This window comes from Aedes aegypti, chromosome 3, assembly GCF_002204515.2.
Source record: "Aedes aegypti strain LVP_AGWG chromosome 3, AaegL5.0 Primary Assembly, whole genome shotgun sequence".
NCBI lineage: Eukaryota > Metazoa > Arthropoda > Insecta > Diptera > Culicidae > Aedes > Aedes aegypti.
Genome location: NC_035109.1, coordinates 186,799,417 through 186,819,855, shown reverse-complemented (window position 1 = coordinate 186,819,855; position 20,439 = coordinate 186,799,417). Strand labels below are relative to the sequence as shown.

Sequence of the window (20,439 nt, the reverse complement as noted above, 5' to 3'; positions counted from 1 at the left end):
AAGTTTGAGAAATTTGAGAATCCAGCGTAGCGTGATCAGTGAGAGGGATACAAACAACAGTGTCGTCGCACAGCGGCCAGTGGAAGAAACTGAATGTTCGAAAGGTTGTTATATGTACTTTTTGCCGCTGGCGCCAACTGTTAGCGATTATGAACGAAATAAACAGTCGTTACCCTATTGGATGACATATTTCAGTGAAACATTCCAACCAAGTCGCCATACAAAAACCGAGTGTTTGGAATTTGAGACAAAACGGTACTTGTTTAGGGCAAGTGTACCACCACCATACATTTTATTGTCACGCATCTAGCGTTTTTTATACGCTTTAAAAAGTTTCCAAATAAAGTGACTATTTAATTTACATGCGTTTTCGAACTTTTCCGGGGAATTCTTATAATCGTTTTTTTTTTATTTTGTATACCATCACATTGTAACTCTTAGTGAATGCAAGAGTGGAAGAATCTTCCATTGACTTGTTCTTAAGTCAAATATGCCATATTGAAAAATAAAGGCATGACAGTCTTCTATTATCTTTAAGATTATAATTTTGCCGATCATTAGTAGCAAAATAAGTCATCTAGGGGGACATGGGACAAGAAGGACACCCGGGGCAAGAGTGCCACCTCTAATTTCACGTAGTTCAAATCAATTTTTTTATGTTTACCGCAGGATAAGTATAAATTGAGTACTAATTGAGGGTTGTGTAAATATGACAGTTAAAAATGTTTAGCACAAAAAATTAGAAAAATGTCTTAACTCACCAACGCAAAATATGCGAAATATTATAAGAATTTAAGGCTGGAAAACAAGGTTTGACTCAAAATAAATACAAACCATATTGATTTTTCCGCACAGTATTGATGATTTTCAATTGTTTAATATAGCTGTGAGGATTTTTTTTCGAAAAAGTCCTTTTGACATTAAATTTTACATATATAACAACAGTATGTCGTATGGGGCAAGAGGGACACCGCAATTTTCTCATATAAAATCAAATGAACTTTTATTTTTCTTGTTTAATATTGCTTTCAATCAATGTTTCCTACTAAATAAAATCAAAATAAACCAATTTGGACATTCAAAATAATTTCTGAAAATTGTTACTATTATTGTTACAGTCAAATAAGATGAAAACTAAATTAATTTCGTAAAATTACTTATTAACTATAAGTCAACTTTTATCCCTCAGTTTTTATCTTTACTTACTCTACAATTTATCTTTTAGGCGGGGAAATAATATTATACAAAATTGGTGGCATTTTGCTCTGGTGGTCTTCTTGCCCCATACGAGTGGCACTCTTGTCCCGTGCCTCGTTTAAAAACCTCATAAGAAGGGACATTTTCAAAAATCTCAAATCATCATGTGTTTCTTATATTTTTGAAATCTATCGATAACATCATTTAGAACAAGAGCTGAGCTTGCCCCTACACTTGAATAATCTTCAAAAATTGTGCTAATCAACCATGATTTGAACCTATATATCTTAAGGTGTCCTTCTTGCCCCCAGCCCCCCTATGCGGTGGTGATAAATGAAAACGGCTTGCGTAAATGTACAAGAAAATTATGAATATTTGTATGACGATACAAACATCAAACTTAGCGCGTTATTTTCTCAATGCCTATTTTTTCATATGGGACAGTTATGCCATTATGATCGATATAGGATTAACAAGAAGTATAGTCCACTAGAAGTTACATTCAAGAAATCATTGCAATACAGTAAGGATAATGTATAACTTTAACTGACTAATCAAATGCGTATCTCGGTACGGTGCGCATGCTCCAGAATTAAGGATACTGGGATACAGAAACATTCGAGTGACACATCGATTTCTCAGAAAAATCAATAATGATGACAATCCCGGTTGCGTGAAGAATGCGTGTACCTTGTGTCAGTGCTTTTTCCTTTAGAATTGTCCATCGAAGTTTAAACTTCCTATCGTCGGTATAATTATAATAAGAATAGCAATTCCAGCTAAAAATGGCAGAGGGTACGTATGAATATGAATGCATGCGGGCGGAGCTGTTGGGAATTGATAAACCGAACCGTGAGGAATTCGAAGAGAAGATGAGACTCCAGAAGGAAACCGAGCAGGAGGAACAACTGACCGAACAAATGAAGGTACCTATTTAGTTCATACATGAATTCTTGTCTAGGCTTTGAATATCATATATCTGTAAATGGAAATATTTCTTTCAGGAAGTGGATTTGCAAGATGAACAAATGCAAGGAGCTGCCGGTAAAATGGACGAGCTTAACAATATACTCTCAATCACTCAGCAGCGTATAAACAAATTTAAGGTAATAACAATATTAAATATTAATTTTCCATATTCATTTTTTCAGAAATATGCTAATATACCAATGGTCTTGTTATGAGCACTCCTTTTTTAATATCATTATTATTTTTTTTATTACCTAGTATCATTCTAACAAGGGAAGGTCACGATGGTGTTACACGGGGTTTTCAACCGGACTATTTTTGTTAGATTCTACATGTCGAAATATGAAAAACCCCAAAGCCTTTCGGGTGATGGGCCAGTGGTGTAGCCAGGAGGGGCTTTGAAAGGGGCAATTTTGTATGTATATTACTAATTGAAAATTTGACAAAAAGATTTTTTTAGTATCTATTGTGATGGTAGAGAACAGAATTGACATTAATGTATGTTAAAAATGTATTTTCCCTGCCATTGGCGCAACTAACATGGAATGTTAATACCAAAACAAATTTGGTTTCATTAGTATAGTATACCAATACTAAACCTATCCCGATTGCGCCTGTGGCATGGAAAATACATTTTAAACATACATTGATGTAAATTCTGTTCTCTACCATCACAATATATATTAAAAAAAAATTTTTTGTCAAATTTCCAATGAACTTAACAATATAATATACGTACAAAATTGCCCCTTTCAGAGCCCCTCCTGGCTACACCACTGGCCCATCACCCGAAAGGCTTTGGGGTTTTTCATATTTCGATATGTAGAATCTAACAAAAATAGTCCGGTTGAAACCCCCGTGTAACACCATCGTGACCTTCCCTTGTAAGCATTACATCAATTTCTTATATCTAGGTGTTCTGTGTTAGACAACACTATTATCCTAAATTGGTAAAACAAAATTAGGCTTTTATTAACATTTGGTTAAAAGCATATTAGGTTTCATTTATTGTACCTAGCAGTTCATTTTTTTTACAGGTGAGTTGATTTCACCTGCTTATAAGAGATAAAAAAACGCTTTCAATTTTCTTAACCTAACTTAACCGAAATATAATGCGTTATGAACGTGGCAATAGAAAAATTTTAACGACTTTTGCCTGAAATCATTAATTATTTTATTTGACATTTCTCGCGTTCAGTATCATAAGGGCGAAACTGTAGTTATCGATTTCTCTTCATCGATTTTCTCTTTAGCGTAATTACTTGGCTGGGCGACTGATTTCGACTGCTATTTTTGACTCAATAAAGAGTAGTCATCATCCTTTATCGTACTGCATCGTAAAATGTTTCAGAAACCGATTGAATTTCGTGTAATAATGCAAAGCGAAAATCGACGAAGAGAAATCGATCACTGCAGGTACGCCTGTATGATACTCAACGCGAGATTTGTTCCAATGTTTCAAGATTGTAAATTCTATGTAACTCACTAGTACTATACTAGGGAAGAAGCTTCAGAATCATTTTCAAAATTTTATTTTGAATCCTCTGCAGAGCTTTCTTCCTGGTATTACAACTGCTAGTCCATATTGGTAGAGCATACAACAAGGCTCGCCTGAAAATTTGCTTGAAGATTAAAAGCTTGTTCTTAAAACAAAGTTTTTATTTTCTGTAAATAAGGGAAAACAGAAGTTTTACATATTTGTTACATTTGGCTTGAATGCCCTCAATGTGATTTTTGAAAGTTAAATTTGTATCTAGCATGAGCCCTAGATACTTAACTACATTTGACCAATTTATTGGAATCCCTCTCATCTCATTTGGTTTATGTGGGAATATTATTAGTAGAATTTTGGCAGCATTGAGAGAAATCTTCTATTTTTGCAAGTATGAAGAAAAAACTTCCAAACCTTTTTGCAATCCACTACAGATGACACGTAGGCTTCGTACTTTGGCGGAGAGGCCTGTGTCATCCGCAAACAAAGATTTTTGACATCGCTGAGATAACTCAGGTAAGTCAGATGTAAAAATATTGTATAATATTGGTCCCAAAATGCAGCCTTGAGGAACATTATCTTACAGAAAGTATTTCAAACCTGGATTTCTGATAATTAACCTGAAGTGTACGATTTGGTTATGAGCATTTTCTTATTTATAAACTAAGGACTTTCCTTACCAAACGAACATTTTTGCATTTTCATGTTGAGCGACAAACACTTAAAAGTAAGTACATTAAAATATGTTATTTTAACCTTAAAATATGTTATTTTAACCCTTTTCCTCATATATCACATTTTTTATGGATTCTTTAGAAATTTGCTAAGGATTGCCACAATAAACTTTATTTGCTCCCCCCTATGAGCGTGACGTAATTTGTGGTTGACCTCTTATATACATTTCATCACATTTATGGAGGTAAGCTCCAAAGAGATTAGTACCAGATTTAATCTGGATTTACGAAAATACAAGATTAAACTTAATACCCCGTTCGGTAAACACCAAATCCGGTAACAAACTAAAACTACGAAGCCATGTGTAGAGTAACTGGGGGTAAAACGCACCCTCTAAGAAAAAAAGCGTTTTAAGCTATGAAGTACATTATTAAAAACCCTTTTTAATCATTATCTCATAGACAAACATGTTTTCTATCAAATAGTGGAAACACCCATCCATTTTAGGGGCCCAGATAGCCGTAGTGGTAAACGCGCAGCTATTCAGCATGACCATGCTGAGGGTCGTGGGTTCGAATCCCTCTGGTCGAGGATCTTTTCGTTAAGGAAATTTTCTCGATTCCCAGGGCATAGAGTATCTTCGTACCTGGCACACGATATACATATGCAAAAGCGGTCAATCGGCAAAGAAAGCTCTCAGTTAATAACTGTGGAAGTGCTCATAAGAACAATAATCTGAGAAGCAGGTTTTCTCCCAGTTGGGACGTAACGCCAGAAAGAAGAAGACCCATCCATTTTTTTTCTGGAGTTAATAAATCAATTTTTGATAAATGCTTGCTTAAAAAATCAAAAAATGCTTGAAACTTAAAAATATATAAAGAGAAGCATTTTAATTCCGTTTTCTATTCTCTCGAGTGAAAAACAGCATCCCAGAACTCGTCGTTCGTTCAAATCGAGGGTGGCGCGTATTAATCCCAAAGGTGCATTTTACACCCAGTTCCTCTATATGTGTAAGTGGGAGGACGGATTGAAGAATGGAATAATCGAAAAAATCTCCCGCTTTTCTGTTGTGCTTCCCCAATCCGCATGAAAATAGAAAAAAAAAGTTTTGGTTTACCGGAATGCCAGCCTTTTCTTGCGAAATTCTCTCGAGCCTGCTGTCGAGGCTCGTTAAATATTGTGAATAACTGGTAAGTTTAGAAGGAGTACCGAAATTCAGGATATGTTTCTTTGGCGATTTCCGTAGTTTTCTTATGGATTCCACCATGAAATTCTTGAGTGTTTCGCCTTGCCACTAATTTGTAACCTTTTTATCTTTTCGGAAATTCTCCCAATTATTTGACATTGTTAATGTGCTTCAAAATAGTATTATAATAGTCTGAAAATCCATCCGGAAACATCATTGGAGATGCCGTTGATTTGCTTCAAGATTCGTAAAGAATTTCTATTTTACGGATATTCCACCGGCAGTTTGTTTTCCTTAGATTTCCCTAGAAGTGTTGAGGCTGAAACAAATCAGGGACTTTAAGTATTCGATTGTTTCGAGTTTTTTCATGATTTTTTTTTTGTACGGATTCTTCCGACACGCTATTCCTTTCAGTGATTTCTTGTTATGGAGATTGTTCTCGAATTTTATCGAATCTTTCTTCTAATTTTCCCTTGTGATTCATGCTGGAAATTCATTCAGGTTTTACCCAGATTACTTAAAAAATTCCTGAAGGAATCAGTGAAGTAATTTTCACAGAAGTTATTTGAAGAAAATCCTGAAAAAATGGAGAAATAACTATAGGAATCCCCGGACGAATTTTGCAAACAATCCCTGGACAAATAAGGAGTTTCTGAATGAATCCTTGGAAGACCTTCAGAATTACTAGATGAATTCCTGAAGGGATATATGTAATAATTTCTTGATGAATCCCTTAAGGAAACCCTTAAAGAATTCCTTGAGGAATTACTAACGAATCTGCAGGACTTTTTGCAGAATGAGCATGAGCATGAGCATGATTGACCACCCGCAGATGCTACTCCGTTATTGCAAGAACAGCTGTACTTACACAGGGAACCATCAGACACTACTCGGGATCAGTAGCATCCTCAATGTGTAAGTACTGGTGCTCGCATTATCATAACAAACAATAACGGCACCGGCTGCGTCCGAATGCAGTTCAATTTAGGAATAGGAGGGAATTGTTGACGTGGTACTTGCTTTATGGAAGCCGAGGAGTCCTCTGCATTTCCTCAAGTAGACACTGGGAGTTTGGAAATGGGAAAGGTATGGGTAAAGGATTCGTTTCGGTAAACGATAAATATATAATTTGAAATGAATGCACCTAACCGGATTTGCGATATTACTCGATAAAAGCATTGAACACCGAACAAGTGTTTGTCGCTCACCCCACAGGATCAAGCGACAAGATCAAAGGATCAAACACTTCAAACGCGATTCGCGATACTATTCCATCATGGTACGCGTAAGACGCGCGACATATTTAATCCTGCCCTCGTCGCCCGCTACCGCCGGAGCAAGCAACAAGGTGAATGATCCAACAATACTTACACTCGCGGCACTTTTGCACTTCTTCCCGGACGACACGCGACATGTTTGATCCTGCCCTCGTCACCCGCCCCCGCAGGAGCAAGCAACAAGGTTGAAGGATCCAACAATACTATGCAGGACTTTTTGCAGAATCCATAGAAAAACCTCATGAGAAATCTCTGGAGAAACTACTTGAAGAATCTCTGGATGAATTCCAAGAAGACTCCAAATGATCTGGAATTCTTCGAAATTATCCTCCAGGAATTACCCAAGGAATTTCTCCAGGAAAAACCCATGGAGATATTTTAAAAGTTCCGGAATTTCTGACGGAATCCTCGATGTAATATCTGACAAATTCTTCAGAAATACCACCAGGGATTCATTAAGGAATACTGTCGGGGATTTTTCCTGGTATGCCGTCAGGGAGTTTTTCAGGAATATGACCAAGGATTTCTTCAAAAATGCCACCAGCAGTGGCACGATAGATTTTTTGACGAATACTAACTGGGATTCCTCTACAAATACCATCATGAATGCTTTAAGGAATACCGCCTAAGATTCCTTCAGGAATATTGCGAGAGATTCGTTCGTAGAAGAAGTAAAGTCACAATCAAATAATCGAATTTCGTTTACATGGGAATCCTTAGATTTTGCAAGGATTTTGTTTAGTCGACTGACTTCACTCAAACTGGAAACATTTGTACAAAGGTTTTTCCAGCCGGATCGTTGAACTGAACGAAGAGCCTTCTTGTAAGCCTTGTGAGCCCACTTGAACGACTCTGATCTAGCTGAACGGCATCTGTTCCAATTCCTTCTACATTATTTCCTGCGTCTAGTCAGATCGGAATTCCATCATGGGGTACATCTTGCAGTCTTCACAGACCGCAGAGAACATGCTTTCTCAAAAGCTTGCATAATGTAGGATATTGTAGTATCAACGGCATCACTTGGATTTTGAATGGACGGAGAGTATACATGGAATTTGGTCGCAACCAATTCAATATAGAGTTCTCAGTTTGTTGACCGGGAATTCCTAAAACGCAATATCTGTGCAGTTACATTTGAATGTTCAAATGGGATGTAGAGATGACCAATCAACTCGTGACTGATGCTATTCGAGCAGAGCGTTATGTCTAACATGAAGGTTGGACGATTGCCTATATTAGGTAATCCAAAATCTGTTCAACTTAAGTATTCTGTCAGACTAGAGCCTCTCAAATTTATATCTGAGCTGCTCCAGATGATGTGATGAGCATTGGCATCCCTGCCCACAATTAGCGGAAGGCCTTTTGTTACGCAGTGTACGACAACTCGTTTGAAGTCACCCGTTGGGGATGGTTCATCATGTGGTAAATATACCGAACAATAGCGTATTTCCTATTGAGGTCACTAACAGGAACATCGATTGCGACAGTAGGGGGACATGGGGCAAGAAGGATACCCGGGGCAGAAGTGCCACCTCTAATTTCACGTAGTTCAAATCAATTTTTTTTATGTTTAACTAAGGATAAGAATAAATTGAGTTCTAATTGAGGGTTGTGTTAATATTACAGTTTAAAATGTTTAATACAAAAAAATTAGAAAAATGTCTTTAACTCACTAACGCGAAAAATGCGAAATATTATAAGAATGTAAGACTGGAAAACAAGGTTTGGCTCCCAATAAATACAAAACATATTGATTTTTCCGCACAGTATTGATGATTTTCAATTGTTTAATATAGCTGTGAGGATTTTTTTTCGAAAAGTCCTTTTGCCATTAAGTTTTACATATATAAAAACAGTATGTCTTTTGGGGCAAGAGGGACACCGCAATTTTCTCATATAAAATCAAATGAACTTCTATTTTTATTGTTTATTATTGCATTAAATCAATGTTTCCTACTAAATAAAATCACAATAATCCATCTTGGACATTCAAAATGGTTTCTGAAAATGTTTACTATAATTGTTACAGTCAAATAAGATGAGAACTAAATTAATTTCGTAAAATTACTTTTTAACTATAAGTCAACTTTTATCACTCAGTTTTTATCTTTACTTACTCTAGAATTTATTGTTTAGGCGGGAAAATAATAATATACAAAACTTGTGGCATTTTGTTCTGGTGGTCTTCTTGTCCCATACGAGTGGCACTCTTGTCCCGTGCCTCGTTTAAAAACCTTATAAGAAGGGACATTTTCAAAAATCTCAAATCATCATGTGTTTTTTATATTTTTGAAATCTATTGATAACATAATTTAGAACAAGAGTTGAGCTTGCCCCTACACTGGAATAATCTTCAAAAATTGTGCTAATCAACCATGATTTGAACCTATATATCTTAAGGTGTCCTTCTTGCCCCCAGGCCCCCTACATACACCTCTGGTAGTTAACTCAGAAATGAGTCCAGCAACGATAACTTTGTTAAGGAGCACGGGGCTAGACTGGCCGTAAAACAAAAAAGTTGTAAAACTCAACGGGGCATCCCCTAGATATAGGGTAAAAGCACCGGTTTTGGCCAGCCTAAGAAAAAATGTAAATAAAAATTAAATGGAAAGCCGTATTTTTACTACAAATATATCAAATGCAAGCTTTCAATCCATATTATGTGTGTAAAATATCAAAACTGTGCTATTACCATTTTTTCGCTTTCAAAATCCCGTTGGTCAATTTAGGCCAACGGAACCAGTTTTGGCCAGAAATTTATCTTCGGTTCCTTAATTGGCCAATCGCATTGATTTCTCATGAGAGTGGCCAAATTAGGAGTGCTCTGGCCAAATTAGGTGTAAGGGAGTTAAAATTATAAGGAAAACGAATTGTTTTTCTTATGTTTACAATCAATTTGGACGAGTAAATGAATGTAGTTCTATCATGTGAACGTGATCTACTGAACACAAAAGTTTCCATGCTGATTGACTATGTAAAACGGTGTATAATCTCCTATGGCTACAACTGGCGTATGGCCAAAACCGGTGCTTCTACCCTATGCCTTAGGGTAAGAAAAAAGGAATCTCAAAATTTTAACTCAATTGGTTGCGCCACCAGCTAGCGCATTCAATTCGAAGTTTGTATGGGATACTCGTTTCAAATATATTGAAAATTGACCCTTTATTACGGTTTTGTTCTGTATACTAACTGGTCGAGTTTAATTAGGCCCAGAATGACAAATACAGTAGTTGATACCCTTATGAACAAAATTGCTGAAGGTTGTATCTGGATTTAAGCTCATTTTCGTTACCCTTTCAGTTGTTGAAAGTTCGGCTTAGATCAGAACTCCCGTACAGTCTCATATATGCATGCACCTTGCTCAGCAGCTCGCCCAGCGTCATAGGTGACTATGATGCGCCTAGTGGTAACCATTATGCTATGTTGAAGAAATACAGAGCTGTATTGCAGATCTGTTTCAGATTATTAAAACACCAACTTTTTCAATTTCAATCATGATACAACCTTCTACAATATTGCTCGTAGTAGTGTTATTGACATTCTGGGTTCAATTGAACGCTATAAACAATTTCCCTGAATCAAACAGTAGATGATGTACTGTTTCCCATATGTTTGAGCTGGAAATCGCATATTAATTTCAATTCAAATGCGCCAGCTCATGGAACGACCAAATGAGCTGAAACTTTCAGGAAGTCTTCCTCTAACCCTAAGGAATAGTTCTGGGGGGTGCCCAGTGGAATTATACAACTTAATTTTTCTCCCATACTGAGCTGGGCCAGTCTACGGGGCATGGTACGCGAGTTTGGCATTTCAAGTTTGTTGAAAGTAGCAAAAACTGGGTCCATGTGGTTACCTAGATAGAAAGTAATGTTCTTGAACTAGTGCCATTTGGGCTGTACCATTTTGCGTGAGTCTGCAAAGATTTATCGTTGCTGTTTTTTTGCAGTAGATTAATCTGAGCTATCCTAACCGTTGTCACTACCCAAACTAGACAGGATTGGGCTTTTTGCTTTTTGCATTGCTTCGGGTAGCACAGAAAAGGAACAATACTGTAGAGGGCGCCCTGGCACTCCTTTTAGACCCCTTAACCATAAACCTCAAGCTGAACTTTCGATGTCTAGAATAAAAATAAGCGACTATTTAATATTTTATTATTATTTTCAGACCGCATGTGGAAGTTTGACAAACCTGTTAAAGTTTCGACCCGGTACTCCAAGTGACGGTAATTCCACAAATGATCCCACGAATGGTTCCGAACCCAACACCATAAACGCAGCATTGGACACGCTTGATACGATGAAAGATGTACAGAATGCAAGTGACGTAACGGTTGCGAAGTCAGCAGCTACAGATCTTGGACAAAAAATGACCTGCCAGTTGGACAAACTTGATTCACTGCTGAACAAAGCCGACAACGCCACGTATTCGATGAAACACCAAACAGATCAGATGAAGAAAATGTCAAAGTAAATCGTAATGCAAGCTTCCACTATGCCAACTTGAGCAAATCTCTATTCTTAACAATGCAAAGTGCTTATGTACAATCTCTCTCTTTCATGTAGGCTGTTTTGATCGGATATTATCAAAACTTGTGAAAGTCTGCTCAATATTCGCGCGTTATTATTTTGCTAAGGGCAGACATTCTCATATATCGAACCGAAATGTAGTGCTTTTGTGATAGCTTAGAACTCAATTTTCTATCATACATTGAATCTATAGTTTGTTTCTTGTGGTCTTCCAAGCTATATAACTGATGACATTCATTTGAGCACAATAAACCAAGTGGTACAATGGAATTTTAAGTAAACGTTGGAAAAGTGATAAGAAAAAAATCGAGTCAGTATGTGATATTAGTTTGCACCACACGAGTATTGGTATTGTACCGCAAATCAAAAGGAAGATGGACGAAATATTCTCTTCATCCAGTTTTATGTAGTTTCTCAATAGTAATGCTAGATGTTGATGTTGTCGTTGTCTTAAGCTGCATATGAAATATTATTATACACAACAACGAATATATGAATAATAAAAGTTATACATATTGGAAATAAAATATGCTCCTCTAAAATGGACTTTCGCACCAAATCTGAAGTATCCGAAATGCAAGTTGTTGTAAGTAATTCTTCAGGATGTCAAAACTATTACATATAAGTATCACGTATGACAGATATCCTGGTGGGATACGCGACATTTTTCACCAGTTCACAAAAACTCTTCACTTTTCGGAATTTATATTGGTTTTGATCATTTGCCACATGGTTTTGTACCCAAATATGATTTCTTCTCGGATAAATCCATGATTTCAGCATGTACCTCTTAAACAATCTACCTTAGGGCTTTTGCCAGAGTACTGGATGTGTATTTCCAACCAGAAACGTTGGCTCGACTCCTATGGCTTGGTAGTTATACAGGTGAAGTGCTCCTGTGTTGGCTTGACCGGGCCCTGGTTCCGGTTGACCGGTTTACAGTCAGCCCAAGGAGAGGTTGCTTAGGACGTGTCGGGAGTTCAATGCAGGGCTCTGTTTAACTCCTACAAACATCCACAGGTCCGCAAGCACATCTCCGTATAAGCGACCCGTACCGCTTTCAAAGTACTTTGGCCCATCACCAGGAGCGCCACCCAGCGCATTAGGATCTAGGCCAGCGAGATCCTGATTATGAAAGACCATGCATAGGAACCACACTAAAGAGCGGACAGCCGTGCTAGCTCCCTGGAACGGTGGGTGGGTTAACAGTACGGTTGCCTCCGTCCCGTTAAAACCTTGGCAGGCCTCCAAGTACGTTCTAAACCCGCCACCTTATCTGGTGGAAGTGTAGGCTCAGTTGAACATTTCCTGACTTGCGCTGCTCTGTCTCTGAACTTGACACCCCGAGCATAAGAAAATAACTACTGAATACCAAACTAAAGTATTCCATACCAGAAAATTTTCAATACTTACAACCAAAATGAGGTATGATTGAACCCTGCAGATAAAATACCTCAAATAATAGCTTCTGTATATTCTACAAAATAGTACATGAGGGATTTTCATATAAAAGTGAAATTTTTCAATAGAAGTTCAATATCTCCAGCAGTTCCCAATACCTTTCGAATACCAAAATGAAGTATTTTGAATTGTTTTTAACATATTTTTCCAGGACCATTGTAATACCAAAATGAGGTATTGACAAATGAACAATACCTAATTATGATATGATACCAAAATATGGTATGCATAAGTTATTGCGAGTTATTTTTTCCTCCTCGGGACCCCATAAGGGGCCGGGTCAACTCTATCATGACGTAACTGCTTGAATACATCAGCAGGAGTCGAGGACGCGAGCGTGTTCCAGAAAAGCGGTAAGGTGCTACGATCGCCGGTACATACCACGGAGAATCTACCGACGTAAAGCAGTAGCTCGAAGCAGTGTGAGACACAAGGACAACGAGCCGGAAAAGAACGGGAACCATAACGGATGGCAAACCGTCGTCAATGCCAAAGATAAAAAAGAAATAGAAAGAAAAGGTGGAGAAGAAAAAGGACGGGGAAAGCGAAGTGACGCCCGCAGCGTGAGTGCTCAAAAGGGGATGCCATGCTTGTTAAGGCAAACGATCAAACAAGGCACGCAGATATCCTTCGAAAAGTCAAAAGGTCCGGACAGAACCGAGCTGTGCAAGAAATGTGGAGATAGCGACCTCTTTCTAGGGAAAGACTGCAAGAAACGACCAAGGTGCTCGCTCTACTCACCGGAGGAAGGAAACACCCATTCGACGAGCAGTTTCAAGTGCCATGCGTACCAAAAGGCGATCGCAGCCCAACAGTAACAAACAGAGGTAACGCAGATCAACCTGAATCACTATGAAACCGCACAGCAACACAGCAAAACCGTGGGCTTCGTGGCCGTGCGGTTAGTGTTGCCAAGCATTTGGCCGCATCGAGTCAAGGAATGTGGGTTCGATTCCCGCTTCAGTCCAGAAAACTTTTAGTCAAGAATATATTTCGACTGTGCCACTGGGCGTTGCATGCTAGTCCGTTGTCTAGTGTGGTGCTTCCTTCAAATGGCAAATCGTCTACTGGAAGCATTAACGTATCGGTGTCTTTTTAAAACATAGTTAATTGGGTGAGGGATAGCACAGGCTCAGTGGCGATACGAGTAACGGGTAGGTTTCCTATCCAGAAAGTGGTTGCCTGCTCACACGCGGGATTCATGATCGCCAAAATCACTTCGCACCGACAGCAATGCCCTGAACTTGGATGCGGTAGGACTGGACTGACAACAGCAATTGCAAGGGCATGTGATGTAACGATGCCACAAAAACGGGAGCCTTGCACTGATCGACGAAAGGAATCGTAAAATGTGCCGACCTCAGGTACAGGGTGTCCGCAAATTATCCGTACAGACTTTGAAGGCATGGCTCTATGCAATTAAGCGGAATAATTTCAGTATTCGTGCATGGTATAATAATTTGACCTATTATTTTCTTTAGCAGTAAGTTTCACACATTTCTTATTTCATATATTTGTTATACCAAGACAAAAGTGTTGGAAGGTCTTAGTGAGAGCCGGTTTTCGAGCTTTTTGACGGAAGAAAAAAGTCCATAGAACTCACAGGATTTGAACTGATTCATTTTATATCTCCAGCCATACTTGAAGCCAAGAAACTGTAGATTACTTCAAACAGTAATAGAAAATTTGGAATAATCTATTTCAGATTTTAGGGAGAAAACATATCTAAAATGACTAGCGGCCCTCAGGAATAACGTCTCCCAAAAATTAAAATTTGCCTATCTCAGAAAGAAGCAATTATTTCTAAATTATTTGAAATTCTATTTTGTGTCAACACATGGATGTATTAAAGAAGGTACACGGTCATTGATTTTTCATCGTTTTAAATGTGAGATCATCTTTCCCATATTTTGTTGTTCGGATAATTTACGAACACCCTGTACACTATGGAAAAGGAAATTATGGAAGATCTTCAAGAGCAAGACGTATCTAATGTCGAAGTCATGAAGCGGAAAAGGGACGGTAAGCTGGTCACCACCAACAGCTACATTCTTACATTCAAGTCTTCGGGAGTACCTGAGAGTGTCAAAGTCGGATACCATGTTCTGAGTGTACGTTTGTTCATTCCCCGGCCGATGTATATGCTACAAGTGTCAATTCTTCGGTCACTCGTCCAAATTTTGTTTGAAGGAAGATTGCTCAGGAAAAACACACTGTAGGAATTGTAGTTCCTCAGAACACGCGTCATGGTCCACCAAATGCAAGGTGTTTGAGGCCGAACAAGAAATTACACGTATTAAGATCACCGAGAACGTTAGCATTAGGGAAGCTCGACAGTTGTACAAAGCTAGGTACCCCACCATCACACACGCGTTTAGTGAGATAGTCAGGAACAGTCAGGTACAGGTACAGAACTCGATCTCTCAAATGCCAGTGGACGATCCAAAAGCCTTATCGATTAGCTCTCCTTCTCAACAACAACGAGTAGACTCTCAATTCGCTTTGCCGAGTTCAGTGCATGCTGGCTCAGATCATGTTGGTGCAATAGGCATGGAATATCAAGTAGCGAAAGCATCCCGTCCTCTCTATCAAGATACGAATGAATTAGATGAACATGAACTCGAAGTGAAGAGAATGAGAGCTGCCCCATCTTCTTCAAGCGGTAGTAGTAGATCGTCTGATTATGATATCTCTCTTGCTAGTAATGGCCTGTAAAAACTCAATCGTACAATGGAATTGCAATGGATTCTTCAATCGCTTTCAAGAAATTAAAGTCTTGGATGCCCAGTATAATCCAATGGTAATTTGCTTACAATTAAATATCGTAACGCAGCTACTTTTAAAAATTATGATCTCTATAGATGTGATTTTACATTAGATAATGACCGGGCACGTGGCGGTGTAATGACATTGGTTAGATCTCAATTCTCTCGACGTTTCAATGTAGATACCGTGTGGGACCGAAATCCGTACACCTAAGCACTAAGCCAGATAAAAGCCTATGATTAAAATGTGTGGGTTTGTATAGAGAATCGATCGACCGTTTTTCAGTTACCTTAACATCTTTTTAGATGTAAATAATTACATCAAGATCTAAAAGTTTAGTAGAAATCATTAAAAAATAGGAATAAAAATGACTTGCCTTGAATCGAAATCCGTACACCTAAATAAGGTTGAATTAAAATCCGTACACCTGTGATTCGAAATCCGTACAGCTACTTATAATTCAAATCCTGGATGCTAAAGATGGCATTTTTATCTTCTTCTCTCTATTACTGACATAACATTCCAAATTGGACAACATTGTGTTCTAAGAGCACTTTCATGGTTTGTAATTCTTCGCAAAATAACATATATTGCATTAGCATATCGTATACTGTGATTTGCATGTGAATAACAGCAGTGACGTACGAAGTTACCTATACATTAATGCATAAATGAACAGATGTCACCAAAATCGATAGATTTAACATACCTGACTTTCACCCACTGGCAATCCTGCTGCGGCCGTTGCAAGGATCCAGTTCACAATTCTGGCTTCCTCATCGGTTGTGAAAACTGTGGGAGCACCTTTTTTTGAGCGTACCGATTTATAACAGCATCTCTGACAGTGGTCTTCGGTATACCAAAAGCATCCGCAGCTTTCCAGAATACTGGCCATTGCGCAATGCTTCAACGGCTTTCTCCAAATCCCCAGCGCTATATTTGGGCTTCATTGTATCATGTGTTTTGGCTAGAACATGATGAAATATGTTAAACTTTTCCTGTGTACGGATTTAAATTCAAATTGAAAATATGAATCAAAATCCATACAGTACAATAAACCTCAAAAATAGTTATTGTTCTAGTCAGAAACAGCATATACTGCATTGGAATAACAAATACTTACTATTCAAAGATATCGTGATAAGCAGCGGGCTCAAAAAAAAAAATAGAAATTTAACTGTTGATCTGTTGAAAACTATATCCACTTTTGTTAGCAAATCGCTTAGAAGGCAAACAAACCACACAGCACAATGCAATCGATCACGTTTTAATTTTTATAATTTTCAAATCATGGCCTACTTATATACAGTTGGCATTACCAGCAACTTATAACTTATTGTGATTAGATGTGTCCATTTAATACTGAATATTAAGCCATTTAAATGCCAAAATAATGATAACTAGGTCAAGTGTACGGATTTTGGTGCTGTACGGATTTCGGTCCCTCACGGTACTGTACTTCAAACGATTGTTGTCGAACTGTCATATCCATTTATATTGACTCAATGTAACATTTATCTTCCTTCCTTCCTTCCCAATCGATAAGTTGATTATGATGAACTTGCTAAGTTCATAATTCAATTACCAAAGCCGTTTATTATTCTCGCAGATTTTAATGCTCACCATTCTCTTTGGGGTTCGAAGATGAATTCAACCCGGGAAAAGCTTATCGCAAATTTGCTTTCTAATTTCGACCTTAATATCTTCAATGATGGCAGAGAAACACGTTTAAATTCTTCCAACGTGGAACGTTTTTGATGATACCTGTAACAGTGACGAATCTATGACAAAAGGTCGAAGGACAAAAGGTCGAATGACAGAAGGTCGAATGGACAAAAGGTCGAAGGGACAAAAGGTCGAAGGGACAAAAGGTCGAATGGACAAAAGGTCGAATGGACAAAAGGTCGAATGGACAAAAAGTCGAATGACAAAAATGGTCGAATAGACCAAAAGTCGAATGGACAAAAGGTCGAATGACAAAAAAGGTCGAATGGACAACAATTTAGGAAAAACAAAAGGCTATTTAGATAAAAAAGCAAGTTATCACAAGCGCTACAGATCAAATAGACGTGACGAATACGCGCATATTTTCAGAAAGACCATACTGAGAGAGGTTCAATTTCAGCTGGTCAACGAACTTTTCGGGGTGACTTTCCAGGTCGTAGTGCATCCAGAGTTACTGTTTACGTGCTGTAGCCTTATGTTCAAGATCCACATTCCTTTCATGCTCACCCGTGCACTGTACATTTTCAGACCTACGTTGGTGTTCCTCGCTTTTTTTAGGGTAATTTCTCAATGCGTCACATGCGCTTCGTCACATGCGTTGTTCAAAAACAGCACAATAATTGATGTGAAGTCAAAATTTTAAAACGAGAATCGAAATTATAGCTTCCGGAGTGCGCGTCTTCGACCGTATCATGTAGACCATCTAGACACCTGCATAATAAGGTAAAAATAGCTGTAGAGACTCTTCGTTACTGAGCAGTTGTTTTTTGGATACCGATGGCGAGCGTAGCACCGAGCAGCGCATGTGTTGAATCTCTCCTAGCGCGCGCTTTCAGAATTTTTGTGGTTCTAGCGCAGCACACTACGATTCTGATGCGTTGAAAGGCGGTACTGGTTAGTTCATTTATGTTCTCCTGGTAATTATGTAACTCTAAGTACATTGAGATGCATGCCACTCGATGTGCTATGTGTTGGGATGCCGGGTGCTGGAATTCAGTAACTGCGGCTGTCATTCAGATTATACTGGAATTATAGCACCTATGGCGTGCCGGCATGAGTCGACTGCAGAGCAGAGGGTTCTAGGTGGCTAGGAGAAGCAGTTTGCCTAGGCTTTTTCTGCTGCATATGTTAAAGTGCTATATGAAATAGCCTCTCCTCGTAGTAAACCCATCAGGTGGCTCGGAAGAGAAATGATTCTAAGTCCAAGAGTAACACAGCTAAAACTATGTTGTAAATTTCAGTTTATTTTCATGCACATAATTGGAGCATCAAAATAAACTGAAATGTCATCGATAAATCTCTTATTTTTCAATGGAAAGCACTTTACATTTACACGAGCACTCAACATTCTAGCATCTTTAGTAGAACATTAAACGTAATGCTGTAACAATACATGAATTTGGTTTATTTTTATTATATTCTGCTGTTTACACTACATTGAAATTTAAATATTTTTATCTGTGAATGTATGTGTTTTCTGTAAACCTCCATTCAGAGCATGGGTAGATGTCAGATCGTCGGTGATGCGACATCACACTTGCATTCCTTGAATTATCGTCTAACGGTTCGGGTTGCAGATCGTCTACTAATAAAAAGTATGATGCACAAATGATCAAATTATCAGAAAAGCTCTCAGTAAATACTAGAGTAGCTGAGGGGAAGACTCTACCCTAGTTGAGACCTAAGGATGATTATTTTTCCCTGATGCTAATTTAAATCAGTCGAAACCAACAGTCAGATGAAACTCTAATGCATAGCTCTAAAACAGCAAAACTTCAAAAGAAGGAAAATCCTTTGTTAGAAATGCAATTGAAATGCTCATAAACACTGTAAAGCATGAATAACAGCCGACATTTATAAGAAGGCAACATATCAATTGAGAAAATAAAAGATGTAAACGTGAAATCCATGAAGAACAGCCGATGTATAAAAGAACGAATAATCGTCGATAGAAGTGTCTACAACAATATTAAATCACTATAATGCATAACTCCAAAAGAACAGCCAATGTTTAAAAGAAGGACAAATCTCTATTGAAAATGTATCAAATAAAAAGCTAATAATAATTTCTTTATGCTTTAAAGTATCAAAATAATAACAACCGACATTCAGAAAATGAATCTTTTGTTTGGAAAATAATAGCAATAATACAAATTATTTCTTCATACGATAGTTCTGAAGAACATTTAAAAGAAGGAAAAACTTCAGATGAGAAGGGAGGAATTTGTGGTTAAAATGTTAGCAACATAATCCTTTTAACGGTACAATTTGGACTTTTCGTCCATTCGACCTTTTGTCCATTCGACCTTTTGTCCATTCGACCTTTTGTCAATTCGACCTTTTTTCCATTCGACCTTTTGTCCATTCGACCTTTTGTCCATTCGACCTTTTTTTCCATTCGACCTTTTGTCCATTCGACCTTTTGTCCATTCGACCTTTTGTCCTTCGACCTTTTGTCATTCGACCTTCTGTCCTTCGACCTTTTGTCCTACAACCACAGTGACCATTACCCTATTTTCATAACGCCTCTCAACACTCGTACAGTTGATGTAAAGCGACCTCATTGGATTTTAAAAACAGCTGATTGGGAAGAATATTCACTAATGGCAAATTTTGATGACGCTTTCTTCAATAAATCAATTGATGAACAGAATGCCCACATTGTTGAAACGATAATAAATGCAGCAAATCAATGTATTAAAAAATCTTCTGCCAAAGCTGGACGAAAGTCAGTTCCATGGTGGAATGATACAATATCGAAAGCAGTCAAAGTTAGAACACGTAGTTTAAACTTCTTTAAAAAACATCCAACATCTGAAAATGAAAAACGTTATAAAATACTGAAATCTAAAGCAAGGGCTCTTATGCGATCACAGTAAACAATCATGGATAAATATGGTAGCTTCAATCAACTCTAATGTCCCGCAAACACTTATTTGGAAACAAATAAGGAGTATAAGTGGGAGACACCAATTCAATTTGATAACAGCATTAAAACATGATGACTCCATTCCCAGATAGCCGTAGCGGTAAACGCGCAGCTATTCAGCATGACCATGCTGAGGGTCGTGGGTTCGAATCCCACCGGTCGAGGATCTTTTCGTAAAAAGGAAATTTTCTCGACTTCCCAGGGCATAGAGTATCTTCGTACCTGCCACACGATAT

General features: G+C 38.0%; 1 protein-coding gene across 1 annotated transcript; it reads left to right on the top strand.

Moving 5' to 3' along the window:
* The first annotated feature begins 1,842 nt into the window (after nucleotides 1-1,842).
* LOC5577375 lies at nucleotides 1,843-11,864 on the top strand. Its single transcript, XM_001656408.2, has 3 exons — nucleotides 1,843-2,123; nucleotides 2,202-2,303; nucleotides 10,961-11,864. Exons 1-3 carry the CDS (start codon nucleotides 1,983-1,985, stop codon nucleotides 11,264-11,266), a joined length of 549 nt encoding a protein of 182 aa, XP_001656458.2. The 5' UTR covers nucleotides 1,843-1,982; the 3' UTR covers nucleotides 11,267-11,864.
* The last annotated feature ends 8,575 nt before the right edge of the window (nucleotides 11,865-20,439 follow it).